General features: G+C 59.4%; 2 protein-coding genes, 1 long non-coding RNA gene and 1 pseudogene across 7 annotated transcripts in view; 2 read left to right on the forward strand and 2 right to left on the reverse strand.

Annotated features, from left to right (window-relative positions):
- The window catches only part of TCFL5 (transcription factor like 5), a 12,213-nt gene extending 2,361 nt beyond the window's left edge, over positions 1–9,852 (reverse strand). Inside the window, exons 1-6 of one of the 4 annotated variants that reach the window (XM_039864774.1) lie at positions 9,154–9,852; positions 8,513–8,699; positions 8,098–8,260; positions 6,211–6,457; positions 4,186–4,327; positions 3,165–3,865 (exon numbers count right to left, since the gene is read on the reverse strand). In XM_039864774.1, coding sequence (XP_039720708.1) covers positions 3,746–3,865; positions 4,186–4,327; positions 6,211–6,457; positions 8,098–8,260; positions 8,513–8,699; positions 9,154–9,833 — 1,539 coding nt within the window. In that variant the 5' untranslated portion in view covers positions 9,834–9,852 and the 3' untranslated portion in view covers positions 3,165–3,745. The other 3 variants (XM_039864775.1, XM_039864773.1, XM_039864772.1) reach the window with 3 other exon arrangements.
- LOC120604134 (uncharacterized) lies at positions 7,646–7,761 on the forward strand (annotated as a pseudogene).
- Positions 9,853–10,034: 182 nt separating the features above from the next.
- LOC120603925 (uncharacterized) lies at positions 10,035–16,325 on the forward strand. Of its 2 annotated transcripts, XR_005653230.1 has the most exons (3): positions 10,035–10,423; positions 10,556–10,648; positions 10,790–16,325. It is a non-coding gene; the product is annotated as an uncharacterized LOC120603925 (long non-coding RNA). The 2 variants fall into 2 exon arrangements; XR_005653229.1 differs by having other exon boundaries at positions 10,035–10,648.
- Positions 15,844–20,616, reverse strand: part of DIDO1 (death inducer-obliterator 1) — a 51,954-nt gene continuing 47,181 nt past the window's right edge. Inside the window, exon 18 of the mRNA XM_039864776.1 lies at positions 15,844–20,204. Within this exon, the coding sequence (XP_039720710.1) occupies positions 17,396–20,204 (2,809 nt within the window). The 3' untranslated portion in view covers positions 15,844–17,395. The remainder of the gene's footprint in view (positions 20,205–20,616) is intronic.

The following is a 20,616-nucleotide window of genomic DNA, read 5'->3' on the forward strand; positions in this document are numbered from 1 at the left end:
CCAAGGGTTCCAACTTCTCTACGTCCTGCCACACTGGGTGTGAGGCGGCGTCACCGGGGTTTGACCTGCATCTCCCCAGTGACCAGTGAGGCCAGGCATCTGTGGCTCGCCGGTCACTCGTGCCTCTTCTGCAGAGCGATGTCTGCTCATGTCCTTGCCCCGTTCTGAGTCAGGTCATCGGTCCCTCCGTTGCTGGGTTGTGGCAGATTTATTTCGTCCATGCCCAGCAAGGGCTCTGCTGTCTCCGGGTCGTCGGGGTACGGGAGCCCCCCTCTGCCCACGCAGCTTTAAAAAGCCGCCCGCGTCAGAGTTCTCACCGGAGGGCTCAGCAAACTTGCAAAACTGCTTCGACAGCCACCAGTGCCCATCAGTGTGCGAAACGCGTGAAGAACAGGCAAGAGCTGTTCTTAGAAAGACACAAAGCGCCACATCTGTGGGAAACTAAGAGCCAACCAACCCTCACAGAATTCCCACGATGAGGGGGCAAATCGAGATTAAAGACCCCCGGGGACCGGGGACCGTCACGTCCCAGCCTGGGGGGTGTTCTCTGAATGCACTGAGCAGAAAACGAGACCGAAAATAAGGAGGCAAACTTTTGGCTCAAGACACCAGAAAAAATAAACCTTAAAAAAGAAAAGGAAAAGGCGGCTGAAAAGTAACTCACATAAAAGCAAATTACGAGAACACACAACCGCCGACTGCCCCGTCCTCTGAAAAACCCAGCGGCCGGAACGAGGCCAGAGGCTGGTCCCCCGGGCGGCCAGCGCGTGGCTGGGACACTCGGGAGAGCAGAGCTCTGGGCCAGGACAACGCTGCTCGGGAATGACCGAAGAACAAGGGACCAATGCACCCCTTAGGACAAAGCTGCAAAGTGGACCCCAGTGCCACGAGCGCCTGCGGAGCCTGCCGCTCGGAACGGGGTGTCGGTCCCTCTGCGAAGGGTCTGCCACGCCGTGTCCCCCCACCCTGGGAGCCGGGGAGCCCGTCTGGAGAGGGTTTGTGCGCACCCCACTGAACACAGGGGTCAGTGGATGCAGACGCGTCCGGGCACCCACCACAGAAGGCAGGGACAGGAGACGGCAAACGAGACGGCCGGGGAGGGCGCCGGCCCGGAAGCCAGGCGGCGGGCGTCAGCACGGTCCCCTCACCCGTCGCTGGCAACGGGCGTCGGGTAGCCACAGGCTGTTGCCCGAGGACAGGAGTCAGGGACAGACAAGTCCTTCAGCTTTGCCGCTGAGAGCAAGGAGGTGGGTGGCTGCTGGCAGGGGACGTGGGACCAACAGGTCTCGCAGGAGTAGCAGGGAAGGAACGTGTGTTAATATCGGGACTGGTGCCCAAGTGAAGTTGTGGGGGGCCCTCGTTCAGATGAACAAGATGGGGCGCAAAGCACAGGGGTGGCAGCACCCTGGGTGCCCGCTGGTGCTGTGACGGGAGGGACACTGGCCCTGCAGCCTTCCTGAGGTCCACGGCCAGGACGCCCGGGCCATGAGCCTGGACCGGGTCCCCCTGGGAGAAGCTGCAGAGGACGTTACAGGACGACAGGTGGCATCAGGGCGTCACCCTGACCTGGTAACAGTGTCGCCCGCAGTAAACGCCCCGATAGGGATCGCTCGTTCTAGCTACGAGATGACGTTCTCGTTCTGGGGTGTTCAGGTGTGCAGGGTGTGCTGTCTGCTGTTTACCATCAAATGGTTCAGAAAAACGTAAAGACTTGCTGACCACGACAGCAACGGGGACAAAATGCTGACGACCGCTGGCTCGGGAAGGCCTGAGCTGCTTTATCATTTTTGTAACTTTTCTTAAGTTTGCAGTTACGTCGAATTTAAAATTACCGTAAATGGATAAAGTGGATCATGGCAATTCAGAAACCCTGCAGCTCCTGAACCGACCCCCTCCCAAACCCCAACGCCGGGAAACTGCGGGGCGGGGGGGTCGCCAAAGCTTAGAGGCCGAAACCATAACCCACGGTGGGTGCCGTCTGGGAAAAAGCCGCCCTAAGACTCATTTCTAACGCGCTGGGGAAATGTGACAGTGACTGGGTGTTAGACAACGCCGGACAGCTACGGTCAGCTTCGTGAGGCATGACAATGGCACCGGGTCACGCAGAACGCCCGAGGACACGCGAGCAGAGAGCTCAGAGGAGAAGGCGCCTGAGGTCTGCAACGCGAGTGTGACGTGCAGATGGGCGCCACCTGCTGGGGTGTGCTGTGTTCACAGAAAAGTGACACGAAGCCAGTCACCTGCCTGCTGACGATGAGCCGTCTATCCAACCCCTTGTTGATGTCCCCGCCTGATGCCTCCTGGGCATGGGGGTTCCACGCGCCCCCCCACTGTCCCTCCCATCTTCCCGTCGCAGCAAACGGCACCGTGCAGCCGGCTGCTCAAGCCAGAACCCCGAGTTCTCTTTCCAGTGCGCCCCACCCCGCAGCACGCGCATGCTCGGGCCAGTCTCAGTGGGGCTGCTCTGCGGCCTCCTGACCAGGGCCTCTGCCTTCTCTCCTGCCCCAACCCACACTCCTAGAGGCCAGTGTCCCCACACAGCGGTGAGAGTGATCACTCTGAAATGCCCATCGGATCGCGGCCACTCCTGCCTGAACCTTCCCAGCCTCGGACACCTGACTGGAGACGCCCCCGCAGGCAGGGCCCCCACGGCACTGCCCCCTCCCACAGCAGGGTGGCCAGCTGTGCACCGTGGACCAGTGACGGCCACCCCCAGGCCAGTGGGGTCTCCGTCTCATTCAAAGCACCCCCACGTCTTGATTAAGCAGAAGCCTGAGTAGAGTAGGGAAGATCTGGGGACTGAAACGTGCACTAAAACAATAGGAAAACCACTTCAGACTCTCGCGTGTTACATTTTAAGAACGAAAATATTCACGCAGGAAGGGGAAGTTACGAAGGAAACGGCGAAGCACACACGTGTTCGCGCTGCTCTTTCCAAGTCCCCAAACACACTGCCAACTGACCGCACTCCGGCCGCTGAAGTCAGACGCAGAAACAACTCCCAGGAAGCATAACGCATGAAAAACAGAACATCCGTGTTTTCCATCCACTTAATCTCTGAGTACATGTATACACGTCGGCAAATTTTTTTTGGTTGTAACACCCCCATCGTACTTGAATTATATCAACAGTTTACTAATAGGTACACAGAGCCAAACATTAAATCATGTAAGAAAATATAAAAGCTTTATTAAAATAAGCCAAGTCTACCTCTAACAAAGTGTGAAAAGAGTAGCCGCATTACAAATGACCACGAATGACGTAAGTACTGCTTAAAAATGCAATTAAACGTACAGTGAAAATAAGGCATATGATAGAATCATGTAATTCACAAGCTGTTAACTGTCACGTGACACAGGCGAGGGCAGCAACGCGGAGGAACCGAGCCCACAGCCGGGGGGCCTGCCCTCGGCCACGGGGACCAGCTCCCGGGCCTGGCCAGGATCTAAACGCAGGAGGCTCTTCTCAAAAAGCTCCACGTTTGTTACCAACCTCAGCTCAGCTCAGACTCGTGCTGCGGCCGCACACAGCGGGGACAAGGACGCCGCCAGGTGCCCAGGCCCACTCTGCCAAGGCCTCATCGCGCCGACCGCCAGAGTTCTGAGACCAGAACCCAAGGTCCCGGCAGAGCACAGAAGCCACCACGGAGGGGGCGGGCGGACACTCACAGAGCACTCAGTCCTGTGGGAGCCCCGAGCAGGCGGGCAAGGACGTGCTGGCCGCACGCCCCGGGGTTCATCCCCAGTCACCCAGCAAGTGTCTCTCTTCGCTGCCTTCCGAGTGCTCTGCAGTGCAGATTATTTATTAGACATTTACCGGCCCTTTTCTTTTTTTTGGCTACTCTTGCTTCATCCCTTTCAGTTTTCTGAGGGCAAAAAATAAAGTCACGTCCTACGGGTCTCGGAGACCCCTCCACGCCCAGCACAACCTGCTGCATACAGCAGGCGCTCCGTCGGTGTGACACCGGACGCCTGCGTCATTTCTATGCCGCGGTTCAGTGAACAATCTAGGCCACAGCTACCCCGTGAGCCAGCGCCGAGTTGCACACTCATGAGTAGCGCTGCGCACTGGGCTGGCTCACGTGTGACCGTGGGCCAGGAAACGGGCAGTTTGGGATCTCGGGGAAAGGACACATAGAACACCGATGAGTGACCGAAGTGGAAGTCTGCCAGCCTGCACACTCACCTTCTTCAGCGAATCTCCATGTCTCTCCTGCATGTACTTCAGGAAGGCGGTGGTCCACTGGAGGGTGGTGGCCTTGTCGGTCTCCGCGTTGCAGAACGGGACCAGGAGGTTCAACTCGTCACAACAGATGCGGATCCTGCGCCTGCCGGCAAAATCGAAGCGTCACATAGAGCGGATGACACAGAACAAAGCGGCCAAGCGAGATTGTGCCACTCAAAGGACCACAGCTCAGCGGCCCAGCCCGAGGGCCAGGACGCCCGTGCGCCCTTGGGGGACTGTTCCGATCCACTTCTCACGGGCCAGGAGCCGGTGCCTAGACCAAGGATGGGTCCAACCCCCCGGAATCGGGAGCAAAACCGTGTGCGTGCGGTTTCGTTGTTTCAGTCAAGCTACTGACCGGCCCTGGCGTGCCCAGGACTCAGACGCCGCCAGGGGGCCCGGCTTCGGCTGCCCATGGGTCCCGGTCAAAGAGACCGCAGGCTGCCAGCCCGCCACATCTGGAGATGGCCTTTTCCGAGACCACTTTTAACTTCCACACGTCACGTCTGGCAACGCGCAGAGTCCTGTACGAGCCGACACTGAATGACTCACACGACGTGACCCTGGTTTCTCATCTTCCCAAATAGAACACTTAGAATTTTACGGAGACTCTGCAGGGAAGACGCCGGCACTGCCTAGGTGCAGCCCGCCGTCCGGGCTCAGCGCCGGACACCACACGGCAGCTCGTCCAATTCCAACCTCAAAGCTCTGTGTAGATAACGTCTCCATCTTATAGACAGAAACTGGAGCTGAGACGGACGGAACCGGCGGACGGCTGTCACGCTGGGACACGGCAGAGTAAGAGCCGAGCTCCCCCTGCAAACACAGCCCAGGGATGGCACACGGCAGGCGTTCGGTAAACGTTTACCAAATACACGTCAGAGCAGGAAAAGCGCCCTTTGCGACTCCTGCTGAGTCCAGTGCGGCCCTCGGGTCAGCCCGTGTGTGTGCATCGCGTACTTGACGGTTCCTGGCTGGCTAACTGGCTCTACCAGGACCCTTAGAATAAACTGCCTTAGCTCAACAGCGGGGCTTCAAAGTGGAATTATTTGTCTTGCTCCGTGCTATATTGCCTGACCCTACAACAGAAACCAGTATATACTGCTCAATAAATGACTAAAGTAATTAATTTTACGTTAGAGAAACGTCACGTAAAAATCCAGCTGTGATACAGAAAAACGAAGTACCTTCTGAGTCTACGCAGAACAGCACAAATAAAATCTACAGATAAAACGACTTAAGTAACAGTTTTAACCTCCTCCTTCCCCAACATTCTTAAAAGAACCAGGCAAAGCTAGTGACCCGGGGTGCAGGGGCGGGCGCCCGGCAGGCCGACCTTGACCTCACAAGGCCCTGCTGACGCGGCTGGCCCGACTGGTCCCTGGGGGCTCGGATTTGGGGAGAGTCCCCACCACCACCAGTTCCAAAGGGCTCCCAGCGCCAGGACCATTTGTGCCCACAATGTGGTTCATTAAACCCCGGCTCCCCACACCCCCCAGGGGAGTCAGAGGGGGTGGGTTGGAACTTGGCTGCGTGCCAGGCAGGGAATGCCCACAACTGGCCCCCAACAAAATCTCAGGGCACTGAGTCTCTGTTGGCAGCGTTTCATGCGTCCCAGAACTGGATGCCGGGGGACCTTGGTGCTCCTGTGTCACTCCACTAGGAGGGGACCTGGGGAGCCTGCGCCCGGTCGCCCTGGCCTTCTCCCCACCCACCTCTGCTAATTCTGCCATGTGCTTTCTCTGTAATAAATCAAAGCTGTGAGTCCTCCTTAACGACTCGGCAAACCTGGGCACCTTGGGGACCCCGGTCCACTGAGCGAAACCAAGTCCATGTTTACTCGTGCCCATGTCTCCTCGCTTTGAACACAGAAACGGCTCAACTACCGCCTTAGCCAGCAACCTGCCTGTGATTACTGATAACTCGGTAAGAAACCGTGTCTACAGGGCTGTTTACACAGGGCCTGACGACCCGTCACGCGCCTACCTCCTGTCTCTCTCCATGCGGTTATGCCTCTCCCTGCGCTGCGACCTGCCCCCCGGGGGCCCGCTCTGGGCCTGCTCCCCGAGGTGTGACTGCGAGGACTCCGCGGACTGCCAGGCGCCCTGGGCGGCGGGGGCGCCTTCGCCCACGTTCTGAATCTCCCCGAGGGCTCTCCGCTCCACGCTCGTGTCCAGCTGACGCATTCTACTCCGGTTCCTCTTATTCATTGCTTGTTTGCATAGCGCTTCTTCTTTGCAAAAGAAGGAAAAAAGCGGTATTTTAATTTTTTATTCTTCTTATTCTCATTAATGCTCAATATATTTTTTGGCGTCTTCACTCAGAGATACAAACATGAATGGTCACAGACACCTGGAGAGGAAGGGCTGTATTCACCAGCGATCCTGTGTCGCAGTCCGCACGAGGTTCCATGTGAGAAACGACAAAACTGGACATAAACCTATAACTGCGCTAAAACGCTCCGAGTGTTACAGAAGCACATGCCTCTGTCCAAGTCCCCTCGTTAACCAACAGGCATTAACTGTCATCTACGAATAGAGACACCCAGAAGTTGTTTGGTTTTTCTGATATTCAGAGAGGGGAAAAAAGCCAGAATGATTCTAATACGACAGCTGCTCTTTTAACTGCAATTCTCAAAGGAGAACAAGACCTAAGTGGCTGAGCATTAAATACGCCCTCACGACATATGCGATTCTCCCCACAAAAGGGGAAACCACATCGTAGCTTATGCTACAGACATATGTCAAATTTCCACCACAGAACAGTAGGCATCTGAGGGGCGTCACGTAGTGAGTGACATGCACCCCCAAGAAGCCACACAAAAGCCAAGTTCTCTCGAGCGAGCGACTCACTTAGCACGTTTCAGAATGGTGATAACTTTTTAAGGGGGACAAAGGGGAACTCACAAGCATTGGCAATATTTTATTTCTCCAGCCGACTCGTCAATACAGTGACTATTTTAATACTGACCTTTGTACCTGGACAAATGTTAACACAGACTTTTGCATAAAATGCCATAAAACAAGTGGAAAATGAATTATTGACGAAAGCGGAGGGCGCCACCCCATACTGTGTTCATTAGCTCCTGAAAAGCTTCGTGTGAGCCCTGTTATTCTGGACCATAACTTGAGAAAGAATTCGTTTCCAGTGAGAAAGGGATCGGGAACTAACTTTCGAGGCGAGTGGTCTGCTGTGTCTTAATTTCTAAGACTTCCTGACTCAGTAATCACGCCTCTTGCTCCGACTCAATTCCCTGCCCACACAGACTGTGTCTCAGGAGACTGCGCCTCACTCGCCAAGTATGAAGCGAGGAGGAAAAAAACACTATGTGCTGGACATGATTCCACAGTGGAGCGGTGAGCACGTCTGCTTTACACGCTCAAGGTCCTGGGTTCGCGCCCCAGTGGAGCCACGGTCCATGGTCTACGGCCAAGCCACCCTGAACAAGCCCGACGTCTGATCTCGGAAGCTAAGCAGGGTCGGGCCTGGTTAGTACTTGGATGGGAGACCACCTAGGAAGACTAGGTGCTGTAGGCGTAAATAATAATAATAAATTAAAAAAAAAAAAACCACTATGTGCTTCGGTAAGTTGAAGATAACTGAAAATTTACGTGAGTCTCATTGTTCTGTTCATGGAGTTTACAGTTAAGAAACGGCAGCCCCTGAACTCAATGTTACCAAGTCTGGTGTTGAAAATCAGAAGAATGTTCGAAGTCAGATGCCTGGGGGAGAAGGGATGGAAGGAGCTGAGCTATAAGGACACTTCCAAGACCTGTTCCTGCTTATAAACCACCTCCCCCTACCCCCACAGCGACCTGAGGGCAAAGGTCAGGCAGGAGCAGAAGGACCAGCCGCCTCGGCTTGGTGGCTTACCTCCCACTTTAATCCAAACCTGCTCAGGCAAGGCTCTGTTCCTACCGCCCAAAGTCTGCTTAGTGGATTCAATCTCTTGCTGGTAACAGAAAGAAAACGCTCTGGGCAATCCGATCTCCTGATGCTTGGCGGCCTCGAGGATGGAACACGAGTTACTAGAACTCTGGAAAAGAGTGACAGGGCTTCGATGGGCTCTCCCCTCTCCACTGCACCAACAGGCACGGGGACAGAAGTGACACACAGCTATTAATGCACAATGCGAAGAACTGCAGTATGGAGGCGGCTTTTAAATAGTCTCAAACCACGCGAATAATCTCGATTTTAAAAGGTTATGAAGCTCAACGAAAGGAAAAACTCCGTGGGACCTACCGAGCTACACGCGCTGACCACGCGAGCGCAGGCGAGCGGCGGGTACCTGTGTCTGGGAGAGGGTGGTGGCCCCGCCGCTGGCACAGGCGTTGGCGGTGAACAGAGGGTAGGTGAACTGCAGGGCGGCGGTGGCCGCTGCCGTCTTATTTTTCACTAATGTCGTACATTTGTTTTGTTGCTGATGAAGAGGGACATTCATTAATTCGGACGGATGTCGGATAACAGTTACCAAACTGCCAAGACAAAAGAAAACCCAGGAACGTGAGCCTGGTGGCAGCTTCTCCCCACAGAACAGAGCAGCCCGTCTCAGCGCTGAGGCGCCCAGCACCTTCTAGGCGGGGGGCGCGGGCCTGCTGGGGTGAGCGCGTGCGCTGGAAACCTGCCAAGTGGTCAGCCGGGCTGCGGAGGCCAAGCTCCGGCCCTCCTCAGACCCGAGAGGCGGCTGAGTATCATCCCGCCGCGCCCTGGACTCCAAGCGCTTTGGGGGTAGGGGGGCCCGCCTCCAGAGACCGATGACTATGCATCAAAGCGGGGACACTACAGGGCGGGGACGGCTGGGAAGCCGAGGAGCCCATGGCCAGCCGCCCGGCGCCGGGGCGTCAGTGCACCGGCTGGCAGCGGGTCTCGGACGCCCAGACCCGCGGGGCCCGCCACCCCCCGCCCCGCCGCCGGGGCGTGGGCACCCACTTGTTGAGCGCCACGCCGGGCTCGGGGGCGTCGGCGCCGCGCGGGGCGGCCGGCGGCTCGGCGGGGATGCTGTTGAAGCGGTCCTCCAGGCGGACGCGCACCGCCGACTTGGCCCGCGCCTCGGGCGCGCCCTCGCCGGCCGCCGCGTTCTCCTTGCCGGCGCCGTCGGGCGCCTTGGGCCGCGGCGCGCCCGGGCCCGGGCCGTCGGCGCCCGGCGTCTTCTCGGCGGCGGCGGGGGGCGCGCCCGCCTCGCTCAGCAGCATCATGCGCAGCTCCTGGAAGTCGATGTGGCCCAGGCACGGGTTGGCGCCCGCGAAGCCGCCGTCGGCCAGCGCGGGCGGGCACAGCACCGGGTACACGGGCGGCGCGCCCCCCGCCGCCGCCGCCGCCGCCGCGCCCCCCGTCGCCGCGAAGCCGCCCGCCGCCGCGCCGGGCGCCGCCGCCGCCAGGAAGGCCGAGTTGAGGCGCGTCTCGAGCTCGCCGTCGGCCGCCGCCGCCTCCATGTGCGAGTAGAGGATGTGCTGCAGCTGCGTGTACTCCACCTCCGTCATCTCCACCAGGCTCAGGTCGGTGGTCGTGAAGCTCAGCCCCGCCTCGCCCAGCGCCGCGTCCGCGCCCTCGGGGCCCGCCGGCCCGCCCGCCTGCGCCTGCGGCGGCTCCCGCGGCCCGGGGCCCGACATGCCGGCGCCAACGGCGGGGGGCGCGCGGCGGGCGGGCCGGCGGCGGACGCGCTCGGGCGGGCGGCGCGCCGGAAACCGCCGGCCCAGCGCGCCTGCGCGGCCCCGCCCCCAACGGCAGCCCCTCCCCCTGCGCGGCCCCGCCTCCAACCGCCCGCCGCCCCGCCCCGCCCGCCGCGGCCGCGCCCCGGCTGCGCGCGCAACCTGGGCGTGGCGCCCGGCTTGCCACGCGTGCACGTGGTCGGGGCGGCCCACGGTGTCCGTCCTCCGGTCCTCCCGCGCCCTACCAGTAGGCGGGCGGAGAGTGTCACGAATACGGGTGTGACAGGACCGCTGTGTGCTCGGTGCAGAGTCCATCAGATCAGCACGTGCACCCCGTGCTTAGGGGTTCGGCCGACCGCTGCGCAGGGCGTGTGGTTAACGCACCCCGCAAACGCTGGCGGGCGGACCACAGGTTGTGAGGCACAGGCCGCACCGCCCACCCGTGCGCAGTGTGCTGGTCACGGCGCTGCGGTCCACCGCCACGACATTTTCGCCACCCCAAGAGAGGAGCCCCACATCCATTAGCACTTCCTCCCGACATCCCGTAACAGGTAATCTCTCTTTCGTCCCTAAGGGTTGGTCAGCTCTGGCCATTTCATATAAATATTATCGTACAAGATGCGTTCTTAAAAGAATGATTTTTGCCGGCTCAAAATAATCACTGTGCCCATCCCTCTCCCGAGCCGCATCTCTGTGAGAACCTGGTCACTGAAAAGCTGATTTAGGCTGTTTTCCTGCCAGCTGGCCCTGAAGCGCTCTCCCGGATTCTGTCGCAGGTTAGACACCAGCTATCTTTGGAATGCTACTCGTTTTTTTGTTTGTTTTTTGCAGTATTTTTTCTTTGAACAAATACAAGATCATACTGTGTATGTTAATTTACAATTTGCTTTTCTTTTTCCCACTTAATACCTCCCCAGTAGGGCAGTGTTGGAGTCCTGGATAAAAGGTATCATGACCACTGATTAGTTATTTAGGAAAAACTAAGAGCGCTTTTTTTTTACATCGAACATAAAAATTAGTTCCAGAGGACTGAAATACCTAAATTTTTTATAAAGCAAAATTGTAAAACCACTAAATATATAGAACGACGTGGGTAAAATCTCAGAAGATTCGAAGCACGGCACCAAACACAGTCTGTGATGTGCACAGAAGGGCCCCGGGGACCTTGTTAAAAGCAGACGCTCATTCGATGGGCCAGCGGGACCCCATCGCCCGCCTAAGGATCCCCCCACCCGATCGCCCCCAGCTGCTGCTGACCCGTGGACCCCGCTTAGAATAGCAGAATCGGAGTACCGTGATGTTCACAGTGTTTAAAAGAGAAAATAAAACCAAGATGATACCCAATTTGGCTTTTCATTCATTAGAAATAAAGACCATCGGCACCTACACTGTTTCGTTTGGCTCCCGGGGGGCGGGGTTCCCGCAGACAGCACTGGAGCCCTCGTTTGCGTAGACGTGAGACGTGAGGGCGACCTGCCTTTACTGGGCTTGCCTGTTGAGTAAGAGGTGACAAGGACACCCAACAGCTCTTCCAACCCTGAAGTGTGGCTCTCGCTGGTCCCCGTCTGCCACTCGGGTCCTGGTGCCACTCCACCAGCACCCTAACTGAGGGGACCCCGCATGGCTCTGCTGCTCAAATAGCGGGCCCCAAACGCGCAGGAAAAGGGATTGGTAAATAGCTTCCACGGACCCACCGGAGAGGGAGCCTGAAGGAAGGACGCGGCCTTCCAGCACAGGGGCAGCACTGCCCAGGGCCATTATCCGTGAGAGGGCCCACGGCAGTGCCACCTGTTAGAGCACAAGCACAGCGTCCACGAGAACCCACGCGAGGAGGGCGAGCGCTGAATGTGTGAGTGCCGCACGGACACACGGGTCTAAGACCACACAGACATCACAGGACCACGAAAGCACAGAGCGGTTTCTCCCACGAACGAATACGCAACAATTCTGAGCGAAATCTCAGCAAACTGAACCCAACAAGGTCAGAAGACAGAATAACACGTCCTGACCGTGTGGGGTTTATTCCAGCGATGCAAGTTCTGTGTGCATTTCAGAATAAACCAATGTAAACGGCCATGTTAACAGACCAAAAAGAAAACCTCAAAAAAAAAGGCGGGGGAGAGTTTGACAAATGCGACGTCCATCGCTGATAAGGGCTCAGCAAACAGTCTGGCAGGAGACACTGGCCCCGAAGGAGGGCACTCGTGGACTAGCTGCTGCGGTGACATCGGATGCAGGGCAAGGAGCGAACGTCTCCCCTGGACAAGGGAGAAGCCACGGTGCCACCGTCGATCACCACGTCCACTGTGCCTGGGTGTCTGCTCAGTGCAGCAAAGCAGGAAAGGATACGGCACTCGGATGGACAGCAAGAGGGGACCTGCCTTCACCTGCGGACCGTGTGCTGTCTGTGGTGGAACCCCCATGGAATCCATAAAAGGCTAGTGCCCGAGTTTGGCGAGGTCACAGCATACAAGGACAGCAGACGAACACCAACTGAATTCCTGGACGCTAGCAACGAACACGTATGCACCGAAATGGAAATACAACGCCCGTTACGGTCACTCAAAAACATGCTTAGGTGTAAATGTAACAAAACATGTATAGGACATAAATGTTGGATATCCTGGCTGAGTGTGCCCACTGTCCATCTGTCCTCCCCCACCAGCCCTGGGACCAGCGATCCTTTTACTGTCCCCATGTCTTGCCTTTCCCAGTGTCACGTAGCTGGAATCGCACCGTGTGTGGCTTCAGATCGGCTTCTCTCCCCTAGTGACGTGCGCTTATGGTCTCTTCGTGTCTCTTCGTGACGCGACAGCTGGACGAGCACAGAGCATGTGTCCACCTGCCGAGGGGCGTCTCGGGGCTTTCCGGTGTTGGCGCCTCTGAGTGAGCTGCTGCAGACCTCGCGTGCAGGTCTGTGTGTGGACACGGGTGGTCACCTCCTCAGGCGAACGCCAAGGAGCGCGACCGTCAGCTCACGCGGTAGGGCCGCGTCCGGTTCTGTAAGGTCCGCCCGGCCGTCCCCCCCCGCGGCTGCTCCGTGTGCGTCCCCCGGCAGTGGCGCGAGTGTCTGTGGCCCCTCGTCCTCCCGCGTGTGCTGGTGTCAGTGCCCTGCGTCTGGGCTGTCCAACAGATGTTCTTGAGCCTTTTGCAGACTCAATTTCAGTGCCAGCTCAAGGGCGACAGCTCAATAGGGAGATGGGGCCGGACTGTCAAGGGGAAGCGGGCGACTGCGTCCCAGTGAGGCTAAGAATTGGGGACACCCCTTGGCACCCCACACCCTGTGGCTGCAGTCCGTGGAGAGAGACGATGCTGTCATTCAGGCAGCCCCGCAGGAAGGGGGGTTTGGTGTCGCACCAGGCAGGGGCCTCTGGCCACTGCAGGTGCTGGTTGGGGGCCGAGCACGGACGAGGCAGTGGAAGGAAGAAGGCCAAAAAGGACACCAGCAGTGGCCACATGCCCGGCCGCAGAAACGCCCGTCTCCTTGTTCCGATGTGAATATGCTTGTCTGTTTGTTAACCACACACTTTGTTTTTCTTTCCCTGTCATCTACGTCAGATGCGTCAGGAGCGGCCGGCCTCGCTCCCAGAGTTCGCAGGAGAGGGCAGCGCAGAAATGTGAATCAAGTCGTGGGAGAGTAAACATGGCCTGAGGCAGGGGGACGGTGTCCTGGCGACGGGACGGTGTATCGTGTTGGGGGGAGCATGACTTTGTCAGGAGATTGTGGCTTAAAAGGTGCTGCAGGCCAGGCCTACGGAGGTGCTGGGCCACGTCGGGGGCCGGGGGGCTGTATGACGCCTGGACCACCATTCTCAGACTCTTGCGTGTCCCCGGATAAGGGGGTCCCAGAGACCTTCCAGGAGGCCGGGCAGGTCTCGCCCCTGGTGACTCACCTCAGCGGCAAGGGGCAGATCCGGGGCCAGCTATGCGTCTGCCTCCCTGACGGCACGCTGGTGTCTCAGGCAGGATTCTGCCCCCGCCGAGGTTGGAGGTGGAGATTTTTGCTTGACCCGGTGATGGGGTCCTGTGGCCGGAGGCCTTAGGCGCAGCGCCTTCCCCGATCTCGATGCGTCCGAGACTCGCCGTCCCCACTCTCGACTCCTTCGGCTACCGGGCCGCCCCCTCCCATGGCTGGGCCGCACTTTGTTCTCACTGACCTGAGGGCGTTTGGGGGTCGCCTGTGTGGGCCATCTTGAGTGGATCACTGTAGCCACCTGCTCTGGTGGAAGTGAGTCGTCTGTTTAGGGCAGTTCACCTTTTAAAAATTCCTGCTCCCTAAAAAGCCTGTCTAGTGCTGCCGCCTCAGGACGCAGTGTCCCCAGGGTCCCCGCACGGCACCTGCCCCGAGCAATGCCTGAGATGTGCCGGAGGTCCTGGCGCCCTGGGTTGGGGGGACTGCCGCCCCAGTAACGCAGGCCGTGGGGCTGGTCTCGCATGGGGGTCACTCAGCAAGTCGCTGATCACACACGGGTAGCTCTCCCACCCGGAGCCACCTCCCCCTCGCCCGGCCGTACGAGGCCATCCATGCCTGCCACCCGCATCCTCGCCAGCACTTGTCATGGTCAGTTTTCCGACACGTGGTATGACACACTCTGTGGTGTCCCCACTGTGGCTTTATTCCTTCTTCTACTAACAGTGATTCGCTCCCTTGCAGGATGGGTGGCCGTGACACAGGCTGGCCAACGAGCTACAAGGAGAGGGACGCACGCGGACATGCCCTGTGGGCCGAGTCCTGCTGGCTCCGGCCCCTTGAAGAGCACGGCCGGCCGTGGTGCAGTCCCGGCTGCTGTGCCCCTCCCGGGCACTGCCTCCCGGGCTGTCCCCGGTCCAGGCAGCTGGTGTGGGGGAGGGGCTGCCCGCTCCTTAGTGTCACCGCCCTCTGTGGGGCCTGGCGCCTCGAGCTTCCTGAGGAAACAGCCCCCCCTTCATGGCCCCTCAGAGCCGTCTCTATAATCAGGGAGGTGGCTGCAGCCAGGGACTAGTTGTCACAGCCGTGTGTCCCCCGGGGGGATGCTGGGCCTAGTGCCTAGAGACCAAGCACCGTGCAGCGCCCCGTGCCGTGGCCGGCACTGGCCGTGTGAGCTCAGGGTGGGAGCACGGCCGGGGGCCGGACACGGAGGGTGTGGGGGAGCGCCTGAGGGTAGGCTGCGGCTGAAGGCAGGCGAGCGCCAACGTCGGGGGGCACGCAGGACGGAGGGCTTCTCGGGGTTCCCCATGCGGCGTCGCCCCCCCTGGGGTGACTTGAAAACCATGTCCTGCCCGTGGGCCTCGGGGGGCTGGCAGGCTCGGCTGGCCATACAGTCACCACATGGGTCTGTGGCAGGGGCGGCCCACGGTGGGTCCCCTGTGGAACGGGCAGTTGGTACGGAATGTCCACCCACCAAGGTGGCCTGTCCTGCTCGAGCATGCTCCCGGTGTCCCCCTCGCAGCAGGCTGTGGATGCTCATGCTTGTGTCCATGCACGACGGTCACCAGGTTAAGGTCAACTACGTGTAGCCACTGACTAGCTGAGGCTCAAGGGCAAGGCCGCACCTGTGGCTTCCCCTCCCGCGTCTACCGGCCAGCCCGGCCGCCACCCCGTGTGCCCTCACAAGCCCACTGGCAGCCCGATGCGCCTTCAAACCATGAGCCACCGAGTTGGCCCCACTGCGTGCCCGCCGGCCCCGGGGACCTGCGGTGACCGCTTGTCCCCCCCGGAACCACCTGTCATTTTGTACTCAGGCACTTGTCTGTGCTTCCTGTGACAGCCCAAGACTTTGCAGACACAGCTGTGGCTGTGGGTCACCCAAATTGAGGTCAGAGGTCAGCCACATGAGGCAGCGACGGCAGCTGTCCCTGAGGTTGGGGAGGGTCTGCGGGCCGGAGGGCACCCCCGCCCACGCCACGCCAACTGGCAAGGGGGTAGCAGAGGCGCCCGCGTCCAGCCCCGACTCTTCAACATGGAAAAGATCGATGACACACGACACGGAACCTTCTGTAGATGTTTATTCTACTTCAAGTAACAAAACCTATGAAGTTCCGTGTTTTAATGTACAGTGATATAATACTTTGCAATATAAAATACAATTTACAGAAATTTCTATCAAGTAAACCTAAAGAAACACACTTGATTTTTACATTTGTGCATTTAAATTAGAAAAATTTGTTTTACATGTACAAAAACCTTCACATCCTATTAGATGTTGGAACTCGACACCACTTTTATGTAATTTAACCTATCAACACTCGGCTTAATACACCGATCATCCCAAATTGCTAAGTTCGCGATGTTTTCAAATTTAAATGTTTGTGCTAGAAAGTGAAAAATCTGTAGTGATGTACGATGGGATAAGAGGCTCCAAAGAACAAGTGAAACTCAAATCTGACGCCTGCAAAAGGAAGTTTATGAAAATGTAAAAAAGGTATCAAAGTGAATCTGTACAGTCAAATAAATTAGCAAGGTTTTCTCTTTCACACTTGAGAAGCTGAAAAATCCATGACAAGAAGCAGCACGCCGTATCCCACAGCGAAAGCTTTCTGGTTCGTACTTCTTGAACTGGTATCACTATTTTCTATCTCAGAATTTATACAAATGTCCCATTTTCAAAGACAAACTTTAAAATTTCTCACCTGACAAATGTAACGGTTCGGAGCTGGTGCACTTGTCCTGGGGTGTAGAAATAACTACTCCGATGGCGAAGTTCAACAAACAAAATGTTCCTGATTGTTCAAATCAAAGACCCGCCCCTCCCCCAGGTACACTTAATTGGTTTATTTTCTCACTTTAGGCTGGTAAAATTTAAACCTTTTTCAATAAATTGTTATTTAAAATGCAACAGTTTCTCCTTAGCTGTTGCTTTTAAGCACATTTTCAAAAAAAGAAAAAAGTGTAAGGTGACATATAAAAACCCAAGCAAAACTAAGAAATGTGTTTTGTTTCCTGGCTGAAATTTGTAATTTAAATTTATAACAAAAGGAGAACGTATTTGTAAGCTTTGTGTTCAACATTCCAGAGAGAGCTGACCCTGCTCTGACTCGGCCTGGCCCGGCCCGGCCCGGCCCGGCTCGGCCCCCCGGGCGGAAGCCTCCGCGGGCAGCACGCAGTCCCAGCGAGGGCCTGCCAAACCTGTAGAAACAGCTCCTGGAAACCTAGAAACACGGATGAGATGTCAGCAAAGGTATGGCTCCAGCGTCCACTGAAATTCCCTTAAACGTTTTCCATTGTCAAGTTACTGGAAAAGATAACTTTATAATCTGAAAAAGCAATATGCTTTTGTAGGCACTTTCCCATTTCAGTGATTTCAAATGGAAACATTGAGAGTTCTTAGTTTTTTTTTTTTTTAAAAAGCATCAGAGTCGTAAAGATGTGAAATTTTGTAAGAAACCATTATACACAAAATTACAGTCATTTACGAAGCCCAGAATGTTCCGTTCTGCATCTAAGTTCATTGCTATTTCAAAAACTACCTGCTCGACACTTTTTAAGAACTTGGCTTTCGGAGGGATGGCGGCCAAGGGCCGACCCGGAGGCGCGGCGGCGGCCGCTAGGTCTGGACGGCGGGGTCCGCGGCCCGCGGGGCCTCGGCCTTGGGCTCCCGCGCGCCCTCCTCGCTGCGGCCGCGGTCCTTGCGGTCCCGGCCGCGGTCCCGCTCCCGGCTGCGCGACCTCTCGCGGCCCCGCCGGCGCTCCCGCTCGCGGCCCCTGTTCCTGCCGCGCTCGCGCTCCCACTCGCGCCCGCGGTCCCGGCCTGCGCCCCGCTCCTTGCTCCTGTCCCACTCGCGGTGGCGGTCCCAGGCGCGGCCCCAGTCGCGGCCGCGCTCGCGCTCCCAGGCCTTGCCGTGCTCCCGCTCCCGCCGGCGCTCGTCGGGCGCCCGGCCCGGCCGGCTCTCGGGCGGCGGTGCGGCCGGCTCGTCCAGCGGCTTCTCCTTGGGCCCGGCCTCGAACCGCCCCCGCTGCCGGGCCTCGAAGGGCTGGTCCCTGTACTCGCGACCCTCGCCGAAGTCGGGCGCGGCCCAGGGCGCCTCGGCCTCGGGGCCCGGGCCCGGCGCGGCGGAGGGCGGGCCGGCCTCGTCCCAGCGGTCCTTGCGGTGCTGGGGCGGGTGGCTGGGCAGCTCCAGCAGCGGCCGGGGCGCCGGCTTCATCACGGCGGCCGCCTGGCCCTGGAAGTGGAACCGGGCCGGCTCGTTTTTCTCGGGAAAAGGCGCAGGGCCCCTGGGGCCCGCAAACTGAAGGGGTGCTGGCGCCCTCTGATTGGCGAAGCGTGGGGGCGGCGGGGAAGTGACCCTCTGCTCGTCAAACTGCGGAGGCTGCACGCCTCGGGGCCCCGGCATGAAGCCGGGGGCCTGGCCTCGGGGCCCCTCGAACTGACTGGGGTGCGGCCCCCTGGGGCCCACGAAATGGCCAGGGGGTGGTCCCCTCTGACCGCCGAACTGAGAGGGAGGAGGCCCCCCCCGGGGCCCTTTGAACTGAGACAGCAGAGGCCTCCGGGGGCCCCCAAACTGGAACGGCGCCGCGGCCCTGCCCCCCACGAACTGGCCTTGTTCGGGCCCCTCAAACTGCGTGGCAGGGCCGGCCATCTCGTACGGGCTGTCCTGGAACTCCCGCTTTTCCCCGTGGGGGTCCTTGCGTTCTTCGAATTGGGGTGCTGCCGTGCCTCTGGGCCCACCAGGGTGCGAGGGCGAGGGGCCCCTGTTGTCCCCATACGGAGGTGGCCCATGTGGCCCTGAAAATAAGGAAGGGATGGGCCCCTTTGGAGCCCCAAATCTGGCCGCTGGAGGCCCTCGCGACCCATCACTGTTAGACATGGCAGTTTCTTCTGAAAACGGAGGGACCGGGCCCCTCGGCCCCGGGAAACTGGGCCCGTGGAGCCCCGACATCCCAAGTGGGCGTGGAGCAGGCTCGCGCTGGCCCTGGAACGGGGGCGGAGGGGCCCCCTTCTGGCCAGGCGGGGGGAACAGGGCGGCCCCCTCACCGGGCCTGGACTGTGCATCTCTGTCGCCTTCAGTTTCAACTGCCGCCCGGTCGCTCCTGTCGGCAAACGGGGCGTTCCTCGGGTCCTCGTACTGCGGCGGGAACGCCGGGCCGCCGAAGTCCTGGCCGGTGCCCGGCAGAGGGAAGCCGGGCGGGAAGGCGCCGGGGGGCGTGGGCAGCAGCACCTTCCGCGCAGGCCTGGCGGTGCCGGCCGAGGGCGCGCCGCCGTCGGCGGGCAGCTGGGCCGGGCTCTCCGAGGGCTCACCGGCGGGGCCGTCCGGCCTGGCGGGCAGTGCGTTCACGTCGCCTGGAGCCCAGGCCTCCTTGTCCTCCGGGGCCGGGGCCTCTCTGGCCGGCGGGGCGCAGGCCGCGCTGCTGCCCGGGGCCAGGGCGCAGCTCTCGCCGTCGCTGCTCTCCGTGGCCAGTCGCCGCGCCTGCCTGGGGTCACGGCTGGGTCTGGGGTCTGAGCCCGGGGCCGGCCCCTGACTGCCGGGCGGCGCCGCTGCCCGGCCGGCGGCCGGCTGCTCCTGCGGGAACAGCTCGGCCTGGGGCAGAGCCGGCTTCGGGGGTGGCGACAGCAGCGCCTCCGCCACGGAGAAGCGGGCCGTGCAGACGCCCGCGGCGGCCCTCTGCTGCCGCAGCGCCGCCTCCTGCTCCTCCACCTGCCTCTTCTGCTCCTCGATCTGTCTGCTGAGCTCCTCGAGCATCTTCTGCTGCTCGGCCAGGGACGGGGCGGCCCCGTCCACAGCGCCCCCTGCCGGCCTCTCCCCGGCCCCACCCCTGACGTCTGAGCACATCCTGTTGGGCAGGTCGTGGACCGTCACCTTGGCTTCTTCTAGAATCGTCTCGTCCTCCGGGTCATAAGCCACCTCTTCGCGCTCTGCAGACTCGGTGGCCCTGTCGGCATCGGGCCGGCCACCGTGGTCGCCGAGCTGCGTGTCGAAGGCTCTGTCGGGGCCGTACTCTTCCTCGGGGTCATACGGCCGGTCGTCCTCCTCGTCCTCCACGGCCTTCTCCTTGGACAGCTGGCCGAACTGCTGGACAATCGGGTCCAGTAAGGGCACTGTGGGCAGCCCGCCATCGGCCTTGGCCTTGGCATCCTGGGTGGAGGCCAGAGCCGGCTCCACGGGCTCCTTGGCAGCGGTGTCAAAGGACTTCTTCTTCCCGAAGAGAGTCTGCAGGATGTGCTCCAGGGGCGATGCAGTTTTCGAAGCTGAGGATGTGGCAGGGGAGGCAGCCGCTGCAGCCATGGCCGGTGCGGGGGGCGCGGTGGTGTCATTCGTGGCTCCAGGCTTGAGAGTGGACAGTATTTTTAACACTGACGACGAAGCTGCCGCAGCTGGGGGTTCCAGAAGTGGGGGCGTGGGGGGAGGAGACCCGGGGTAAGTCGGCCACGAAGTCCCCGGAGCATGGCTGGTACTTGGGGGGCTTCTTCTCAGGCTGCGGGGCAGCAGGCGTCCTGGGGTAGACGGGGACGTCCACGTCCTCCTGCAGAGGAAGCCGGGCCCGCTTCTCCTCCACCTTGTCCAACTCTCCGGCATTCAAAGGCCGCTTCATTTTTTGACAGATCACTAATCCGAGGATTATGTTTGGACGTGGTGACTCGAGACCTGAAAAATAAAATTTGGGGGCACATTTCAGAATCCAGATGAGACTTCTGTCCTTCAGAGGTGAACTTTATTAGGGAGTAGTGGAGGGGGCGGTACTGGGGAATGCTTTAATAATAGAAGACATTCTATGACAGAATAAAATCAAGTGTTTGACGAGCTTATTGCAACAGCCATGAACCCACCGA

The sequence above is a fragment of the Pteropus medius genome, unplaced genomic scaffold (genome assembly GCF_902729225.1).
Source record: "Pteropus medius unplaced genomic scaffold, Ma_sr-lr_union100, whole genome shotgun sequence".
NCBI classification, from domain to species: domain Eukaryota; kingdom Metazoa; phylum Chordata; class Mammalia; order Chiroptera; family Pteropodidae; genus Pteropus; species Pteropus medius.